Genomic DNA, 9,657 nt, shown 5'->3' with positions numbered 1-9,657 from the left:
ATTTGCAGTTAGTATGGTAAGTCAGTTCATGCATGCTCCTCGCTCCAGCCATCTCGAAGCCATAGACCGGATCCTTAAATATCTCAAGAGAACTCCCGGTAAAGGAATCTGGATGAAGAAAAACAACTCCACTAACATAGTTGGTTTTTCTGATGCAGATTGGGCTGGAAGCTGTGACAGGAAGTCAACCACTGGTTTCTGTGTCTTTGTCGGAGGAAACTTGGTAACATGGAAAAGTAAAAAACAAAGTGTGGTTGCTAGATCAAGTGCTGAAGCAGAATATCGTGCAATGGCATCCACAGCTAGTGAACTCATTTGGATCAAACAAGTTCTCAAGGATATAAAGATTGAAAGCAAAGAACCTATAAAAATGCATTGCGATAACCAAGCTGCCCGTCACATAGCGTCCAATCCAGTATTCCACGAGCGAACTAAGTACATCGAAGTGGATTGCCATTTTATCAGAGAAAAAGTCCAGAAAGGAGAAATTGAAACGCCTTATATTAAGAGTCAAGATCAGCTAGCAGACATATTCACAAAATCTCTCGACAATCAGACTCATTACTCTATTCTCAGCAAGATGGGCTCGATAAACTTATTCGAACCCACCTTAAGGGGGAGTGTTGAAGAAAACAGAAAATAACAGCTCTTTTTTGTCTCAGAGGCTGCACAAGCTAGGTTGCTTGTGCAGACCTTTCATCCCTGACCAAGGAGAAAAGGGAGCATCCTTTCCTGCAAGGCAGGAAAGGTCACTTCCACATTTTCCCCAAAAACTCAGAAGTATCCGTTAGGAAGAAGACTCAGAATTCCAGCATGTATATATTTCCATCACAAGATGTAATAAACTTAGAATTCTTGTAACACAAATATTCATCATTGTTATATAAAAATTCACACGAACAAACAAACAAACAATCTTAATTAATTAAATCTAATCATATCTTAGAAAAATTAACACTATTTATTATCTAAAAAAATTGATACTTTTTAGAAAAATTAATTGAATTATGTATGAAATTAATTCTCTGATTTCACTAACGAGATTCAATATAAAATAGCTATTTCAAGATCATTGATTTTCTTGTATATTAATCATTGATCCAGTCGACAAAATTATTTGATCAGATTTGGTGGCTGGCAATGTGCATATACAATTAAAATTGCTCAATCGAAATCCTTAGTGTTGGAAATATTTTTAATGTAATCCTACAGCCATATGTTTAAGTAGAGGAATTTCTTTTAGAAAAAAAAAAAAAGAAAAAGAGAGAAAGAAAGCTAGAAATGTGCGTCGCGTGCTTCCTTATTTTCTATTAATCAAGTACACTACACTGCCATTACCATTAATTTCGAATCTGTTGGCAGTGTTCGTAGGCTGCATCATTTCTTGGAAAAAGGGAGACACTCGAAACTTTTATTAAAAGCCAAGATTTAATTCAATGCATTCAGGAAAAAGTGAAAACTACACATGATAATTGAGAAAAGAATGGACACTCAAATCTTTCCCATGATATCCAGCCAAGAAGAAGCCATTTATTTAAAAGGCCTACATGAATTGGTCGGTCATATGTCACGACAATGCACCATTCCAATATTTCTCCCAATCAAATGACAAAATGTGAAGGGAAAAATTTATCTCACCTACATAACCTTTGTCCCTAATGCACGCTACAAATACCCGACTCCTCAAAACTCGTAACTTGTGATGTGAGCCTCTCAATTGATCCAATCCACAGCTCCTGCTTTCAAAAAGGGGTTAACGAATTCAAACCCAGTTAGGCAAAAGTAATTCCATACACAATGGAGGGAAGAGAAGAAGATGTGAGTGTTGGCGCAAACAGGTATGGGGAGAGGCAACCTATTGGAACAGCTGCTCAAACCCAAGATGTCAAGGACTACAGTGAACCACCTCCAGCTCCACTTTTTGAGCCTGGAGAGCTTTCATCCTGGTCTTTTTACAGGGCTGGCATTGCCGAATTCGTTGCAACGTTCTTGTTTCTTTACATTACGGTTTTAACTGTGATGGGTGTGGTTAAATCTCCTAGCAAGTGTTCCACTGTGGGAATTCAGGGCATTGCTTGGGCTTTCGGTGGGATGATATTTGCTCTGGTCTACTGCACTGCTGGCATTTCAGGTATTTGAAACTTTCTTTTGAAATGTATGTCATATTTTGTCATAGGACTAGTAGCACAATGCTTTGGTGTCTGCATCATAGTGCTGGAAATCATAGATTTAGATCCTGACAGGAGGCCAGGCAGTCGAAGATTCAAATCCTAACAGCTCCATTCTTAATTAAAGATTCTTGAAGTACCAAAATAATTTTGCTATAAAGGCATGGCAGCTCGAACCCTTATTGTTTCACAGTTTTGAATGGACTAATTATTGGTTGCGATGGGGTCTGATGTTGCAGGGGGTCATATTAACCCAGCAGTGACATTCGGGCTGTTTTTGGCAAGGAAACTGTCTCTAACAAGAGCAGTGTTTTACATGATAATGCAATGTCTTGGAGCAATATGTGGTGCTGGTGTCGTGAAGGCGTTAGAGAAGGGGCATGAGTATGAGAGGCTTGGTGGTGGAGCCAACACAGTTAGTTCAGGATATAGCAAAGGCGATGGACTTGGTGCTGAGATTGTTGGCACTTTCATCCTTGTCTACACTGTTTTTTCTGCCACTGATGCTAAGCGTAATGCGCGAGACTCCCATGTTCCTGTAAGCAATTTTCATATTCTTTTTACCGCGATCTTTAGCTATCATTTCTCCCTATGATGCTTCATATCATTGATTGTAATTTAATTGGCTGACATGTATAAATTTGGATGCATGTGGACAGATCTTGGCTCCTTTACCAATTGGGTTTGCAGTATTTTTGGTGCACCTGGCAACCATTCCAATTACAGGAACAGGGATTAATCCAGCTAGAAGTCTTGGCGCAGCCCTCATCTACAACAAGGACCAGGCCTGGGATGATCATGTAAATTAAGCCTCCATCCTTCTTTTTAAGATAACCTTCTCACTTTATCTTAAAAGATTTTAAAAGATATTGTAACATATTCTGTTTGAAATTGTTTTGAACGCAGTGGATTTTCTGGGTAGGACCCTTCATTGGAGCAGCACTTGCAGCACTATACCACCAGATTGTGATCAGGGCCATTCCTTTCCAATCTAAATGATAATAGATTTCATGAACTATGATATTTTATATGGCTTAATCCATCAGCTGAGATTCTAAATAGCCCTACTGTTTGAATTACTCTACTTTTCCCTTTTAAAGTTTAAGTAAGCAAATGGTTAAGAAAAAAAGATGAATTAATGGCTGATGGTACTGTTATATTCCATTCCCATGATTTGCTGTATTATATATGCAAAATCCCAGCTAAAAGATGTTCTTATTACCAAGTATAATCTGAATAAATGATTTCTATTATTGGATTATTTCCCATATGCCATCAGATTTCTTTTGTTCTGCCCATGACATGACAAACTAAATAGTTGAACATATAGGACAGAGAGGTTTAGGACATGACATGTTAAAACGGGTAATTTGTTTAACCCATGAAAAAAATGATAATGAACGTTCCATTAACTAGATTAATACATATTTTAGAATTTAAATTTTTAGGATTATTCTCTTTTAAAAATAATGGTATTGCTTTATTAAGAAGAATGAACAAGATTATACAACACATGGTCTCCTAAGAATGAGGGAAAAAATAAATAAATAAAAGGACAAGGTAGAGAATGTGCCACCCTTGCTAAGGAATGAGCAAACACATTTACTTGTGGCCTAACAGAAGAAATAGAGAAATCTCTATTTACTTTCAACAAAAGAACATCTATCAATGATAACAAAGCATCCAATTTGATATCCACATGATCCACTGCTAAGTCCAAAAGCTTCACATAATCCAAGTACCTCACCTTCTTGTACAGAATTCTGAACAGCTTTTGTAAGTGATTCACAAGCCACCAAATTGACCATTCCAATCCCTGAGAACTATGGCAAGACCTACTGTTCTGCCCATATCAAAGAAATGGAACCCCATTGCAGGTGCAACAACTGTACCATTCCATAGCTTGCTATTCCTCCGGGTCCTAACACAGTGACCAATTTCTCACTAGTCTCTTTCGGACACCTTACAAGGAATGACAATACTCACTAGTATAAGGGCAATCTAGAAAGAGATGCCAGTGATTTTCAAAGTAATAATCATAAACAATACATACAGCTCAATTATCATTCAATTATGTTCAAGTCATCCTAGCTTTTAAAGTTAAAATTAATAGTTGAAATTAACTCAAAGAACAAGCTTTGGAACAACTGGATAGACATGGAATAATAATATTTTAAACATAATTGATTATGGTGTTATCTTAATGCATTACAAGAATATGATAGCTTATAAGTACATAATAATTAATTTTATTTTAATTTTAATAATTATGAACATAATTTATACAGAATTAGCTAATTATAGTATCCACCAACAAATTACATAATTCTTATATGTTATAGACTTTCATCTATTTTCTTATAATTTGATTATGGATACTTATAACTAGAAGATTTATTTATATAATTTTAATTTAATTATATAAATAATTAGAAGTTATATATAAATTCATTGACGATCTAAACTAATAAAATAATACATAAAAGTAAAAAATTAATTAAAATAATACCGATAAGTATTTATAATTAAAGAAAAAGTTTATAAAAGTAAAGTATTATAATAGTATTCTAGTAAAAATTCTTATTATGCTCACTAATATATGAAAAATCCTAAAAATTATATATAATACTCATAAATTTAGTCTGACAATTGTTGCATATCTCAATTTGATTTAAATATTAAGTTAGAAATTTTTCTTTTTTCTAACAAATAATTAAATACATGTGAGAGTTGAGAATTTCATCATAGGTAGCTGAACATATCTGTGTTATGTCATGTCTCGACATGAAATGTCCATGATCCCTCAATATAAGATCGTGCCACTACAAGAGCTGTCTATGATCTCCCAATCCAAATTGAGATCCGAGAATCCAATTCACAAAGGCACTTATTTTTCTCTTTTTGACCATTAGAGACTTGATTTACAAGATGTTCTTTTTTTATTTAGAGGGACCAAAGGAAAATTATGAAATTTCTAAAGAAAACTTTCTGTCTCAAAATTAAAGTTGAGATTTTTAGGCTTCAATAAATCCTTTGAGAATCAAGAAAAAAGAATTGCTTTTAGGGTAATGTTGATTTAGTTTCATTATGCTTTTCTTTTTTTCCTTTTCTTTAACAAATTTGTTTGAACAATAAAAAGAACTGTTGGAATAATGGGCTAAAAAGCCTAAAGAAAATACAAAAAAGATTTGGATGCAAAGGATAGATCTCGGCCAACCTAAACCACAAGGACAAGGGTCAAAGGCCCAACCAACATTACAAATATAAGGGTTTAAAACATGGGTCCAAGACCAATAAACCCAAAAGACCGAGCTTTATGCTCGAGATATAAATGGCTCTAAGGCCTACAACAATTGAAAAATAACAAACTGATCCCTGGTTTACTATTTTTCTACCAAACATGTCCTTGTTGGTCCCCCTTTAGCAGAATCGAGAATGGAGATTAGAGACTATGATCTAGAACCTTCCCAAGTACCAAATCTCTTGAGTATCATTAATCCTAAAGCCAAATCAACAAAGTAACAAGGTTTGAATAAGTTAAGCACAACCATCAGCAACAAACTAAATTGTAGGAATAGCTCGATGCACCTTTAACAGTCTAACCATCTCACAATGTCTGTTAATAGTGAAATAGAGCATAAGTGATCGATCTAGAAAGAATTGGATTTTACCCTCATTCTACAAAGACCTCAACATCATTTCCTCTCCCTTGCCCACATTCGTCCAAAGACGAACTCCTGTAGAATGATAATAAGATTGAGAGGCGGACGACATTGCATTTTGGGGTCTGGAAAATGCAAGATGGATAAAACCTTGCAACAAAAAATAACATAATATCAGCAAAATGTCCATTTAGGGGCACTAAAATTCGAACTAAGGCTTGGGGGAGGAAAAATGTTGATGTATTTATAATCTAAAAGCTAAAATGAGCATTGAAGAGGCTATTAATGGGGAAAACCATCAGCAACCGCTCAAAGAGAAACCCTAAAGTAAAAGAATAAGAGAAAAGAGAGTTTGATAGAGTGAGAATTGGTTTCATTTCTTTGATAATAGCAACATTGGTGATGGGTGGTGAATAAAAATGATGGAATAGAAAATAGTGTGCAGTGGATTTAACATAGAATAAATAAATGTTATCTTTTAAAGTGCGAATAATTATTCTTTAATTCACGTATAATAGGTATTATATGATTGAAAAATAGTAAACTTTTATTCAAATTTAAATTAATTTTTAAAATAATTGCAATATTGAAATAGTTATTCTATTCTTTAAGGGGTAATTACTATTTGTCCTATGAAAATACTATACTAGTTATCTTTTAATATTTAAAATTATATTTTATCATCCTTCTATTTTATATTTTATATTAAATACCCCTTTCATCAGTATTTTCGTTAAATAATTATTAACTAAATTTAGTTTTATACTATTTACCTCCAATTTTTTGGTACAATATACAAATAGTTCTTTATAGTATGTATTAGAACCCCATTATATTTTATGAAAACTAACCATTACCTTTTTCATCCAAAGTCAATAGTCAAAAGAGTAAATTGATAATTAAATTTAATTTAGTCATTTCATTTATTATTAAGTATCATATTCTTCTAAACTTATTTTTAAATCAAATTAAGATAAAATTCTATTTTTAACAAAAATCAACTTAATGCCTATACAAAAATAATTAACTAGTATTCTTTTATTTGCTCGAAATTCTAACAAATTAAATTCTAGTAAAATCTTAACATTTTAAAAGTATTTATATTTATCAAAATATTAAAATTCATATAATTTAATTTTGAATTATCAAAATAAAATAGATATTATTCTTATTATTATTTTTGTTACAAATTATTATTGTTAAATTAGAATTGTAACTTTGATAGGAAGATTGAAAATCAAATTATACTTTTTAATCAGTTTAATTTTTTAATTGTATTGACTTTCAATACACAAAGAAATTTTAGAGCAATAAATAAAATATAGAGAATAATTTATATATTACGTCATAAATCAGAGAAAAATAATATAAAATCAAACTTAATTAATATTATTTAACAAAACTATGACAAAAAAGGCTTTTATTATAAAATTATAAAATAGAAGAATAAAAAATCGTAATTTTTAAATGTTAAAAGATAAGTAATGTAATATAAAAAAATACAAAGTTAAATGTGGTTAATGGCAGTTTGATTTCTTAAAAATTTAGCCAACTCTAATTAATAAGTTATACACGATTCGACCACACTATATATTGATATTTCCAGCTTGAGCTCTCCCTTCCACTGTGATCTCAGCCACCGAGAATTCGTCCCCTTGCGTCTGCCATCAGTGCCCAAATTAAAGAAGAGGAAAGCTTCATCTTTATTGGAAGGCGAGAGTGTCTTCTCTCAACACAATATATTTATTCAAAAGGCATAACATTTCCATCAATTTGTTAATTTCTTTTGTTATTTTTTTGTTTATGGAGTTCAAGAAATGACAGTTTCTTATGTTCTTTTAACAGTAATATGATTTATTATTGTATATATATAAATACTATGTTCTTATATTCTTTTAAAAGTAAATGATAGTTTCTTTTTTGATAATAATAGGTGAAATTTTTTTAAAATTTTAAAAAAATTTAATGTAATAAAAGAATATAGGAATCGAATTATATATTAGATCAAACTTCATGGGATAAATAGTATTTAAATTTTAAAAGTATAGAAAAAGAAAAAAAGAAAAAGATTAAGTTAATCCATTTCTTTTGATACAAAGGAGGCTAAAAAGCTAAAGATCACAAACAAAAAGCAAAAAGTTACATCCTAATATCCCTTGGCAAGGCTTATCTCCTCGAAATCTAATCCATTGAACAGGAAAAGAAATAAAATGAAAATAGTTAAACCATTCTTTAGGTTAATTTAAAGTTTTGAAGAATAAGAAGAAGTGAAGGTATAATAGTAATATGCAAAGAAGGAAAGAGCTTGTGAGCAATATATGGACTGATAGGAAGATTCGGTGATTAATTATCCATCACAACAAAGACTGCGACTAGTTGGAAAGATTATAAAATTTGATGTGATTAGTTGTCAGGTTCGATACTCATTTAACAGAATTGTGGCCACTTTAGACCTAACTCCCAAGTACCCATCAACAGAATAATTGCGGCAACTAAGTAAAGTAGCTTATTATTATTATTGTGTTTTGGTAAATCAAATTCTTTGAGCCTTTTAAATATGATGTCTTGGAGAAACCGACTAATTAGGTGCAAGAGCATCATGGTAATGTGCCCTTCACTATATGCTCTAATGAACCGACATAACAACTATTAATGAAGGCTCATTCATTTTGGGAATGCGACTTTCATATTGCATTACCCAATACTTGGATACTAAAGAAATTAGCCAAGCAAGAATATCAAAAAAACAGGACCATTTTCTTACTCAAGTTAAGATTAGACCATCTTAATCTGTGCTGATTTTTTGTTCATTTGTGCTTAGAAAGAGATATAAAGGAGTCTTAATCCCTAATCTTTTGCCTAGTTTTGGAATAATTATTTGATTGTTAAATTATCGATTGACGGCTAGCTATAATTGCAGCAATTTTTTGTTTCTTATATAATGCTACTAACTAAAGATTTATAAGCCAGTTAGTTAACACATACAAGGACCCTAGTACTACAAATACATGGACTTTTCAAACTATTGTTAATGCTAAGATTGATGAGGGTCCTTTTCTTTTTTTCTTTTGTGATAATTATAGCGATAATTTCAATTTTGGTATAATGTAAACAAGTTAACTCCGATTTGAGTTTATATTATTGCATATATCTTATAGTGGACTTGAATAAGAATTGTGGGCTTGTGCCGGATTATAATATAGACAGTCGTTTTCCAAATCATAACAGGGTAGCCGTATTAGAAGGTGTATCTATGGATTACTTCCCTGCCTCCTTTTCATAGAAGCAAATCCTCAATTGCCTATTAATCTGGTAACTTAACCTAATTAAAAGCATGACCAACAATGTCTTGCAAGCTTAGTTTGGATATCTTTTTCTCATCATCAACACATTGTAAAGGCATCCACCTCCAAAGTACCTACGACAGAAAATTGTTTTACTTTTCTTTGTTGGATGAATATTGCACACTTCAAATACTAAATTAAATTCCTGCAGTACCTATCAAAGAAGTTTTTCTTTTCACACAAAATAGATGTTACTAATTATTATGAACTGATCTCGCAGTGTCTATATTTATTACAAATTTCACAATATATGAGTATAATACTAATTAATAAATTAACAATTAAAAATATAATTATTATAATTATGAGATTAGTATAAAAGTTCAAAGTGGTAAGAGAAATATTAATTTTTCTTTATTAGAATAGGACGATTGGTATTGTGACTGAAACTATACTAATTTTACCTTCCTTATTCTACTTAAATTGTTATCATAATTTAAGTTAATTTATATATATATAATATTAATTTCTAGAATCTAAATT

At 31.6% G+C, this 9,657-nt stretch overlaps 1 protein-coding gene across 1 annotated transcript; it reads left to right on the top strand.

Moving 5' to 3' along the window:
* The first annotated feature begins 1,591 nt into the window (after positions 1–1,591).
* Positions 1,592–3,429, top strand: LOC8269391 (probable aquaporin PIP1-2). The gene is made up of 4 exons (XM_002531303.4): positions 1,592–2,131; positions 2,408–2,706; positions 2,828–2,968; positions 3,075–3,429. The coding sequence occupies exons 1-4, from the start codon at positions 1,798–1,800 to the stop codon at positions 3,165–3,167; spliced, it is 867 nt and encodes a 288-aa protein (XP_002531349.1). The 5' UTR covers positions 1,592–1,797; the 3' UTR covers positions 3,168–3,429.
* The last annotated feature ends 6,228 nt before the right edge of the window (positions 3,430–9,657 follow it).

Source organism: Ricinus communis, chromosome 10 (genome assembly GCF_019578655.1).
Source record: "Ricinus communis isolate WT05 ecotype wild-type chromosome 10, ASM1957865v1, whole genome shotgun sequence".
Classification (NCBI taxonomy): Eukaryota; Viridiplantae; Streptophyta; class Magnoliopsida; order Malpighiales; family Euphorbiaceae; genus Ricinus; species Ricinus communis.
Note: the sequence above shows the minus strand (reverse complement) of the source record. Positions and strands in the feature narration are given on the sequence as shown.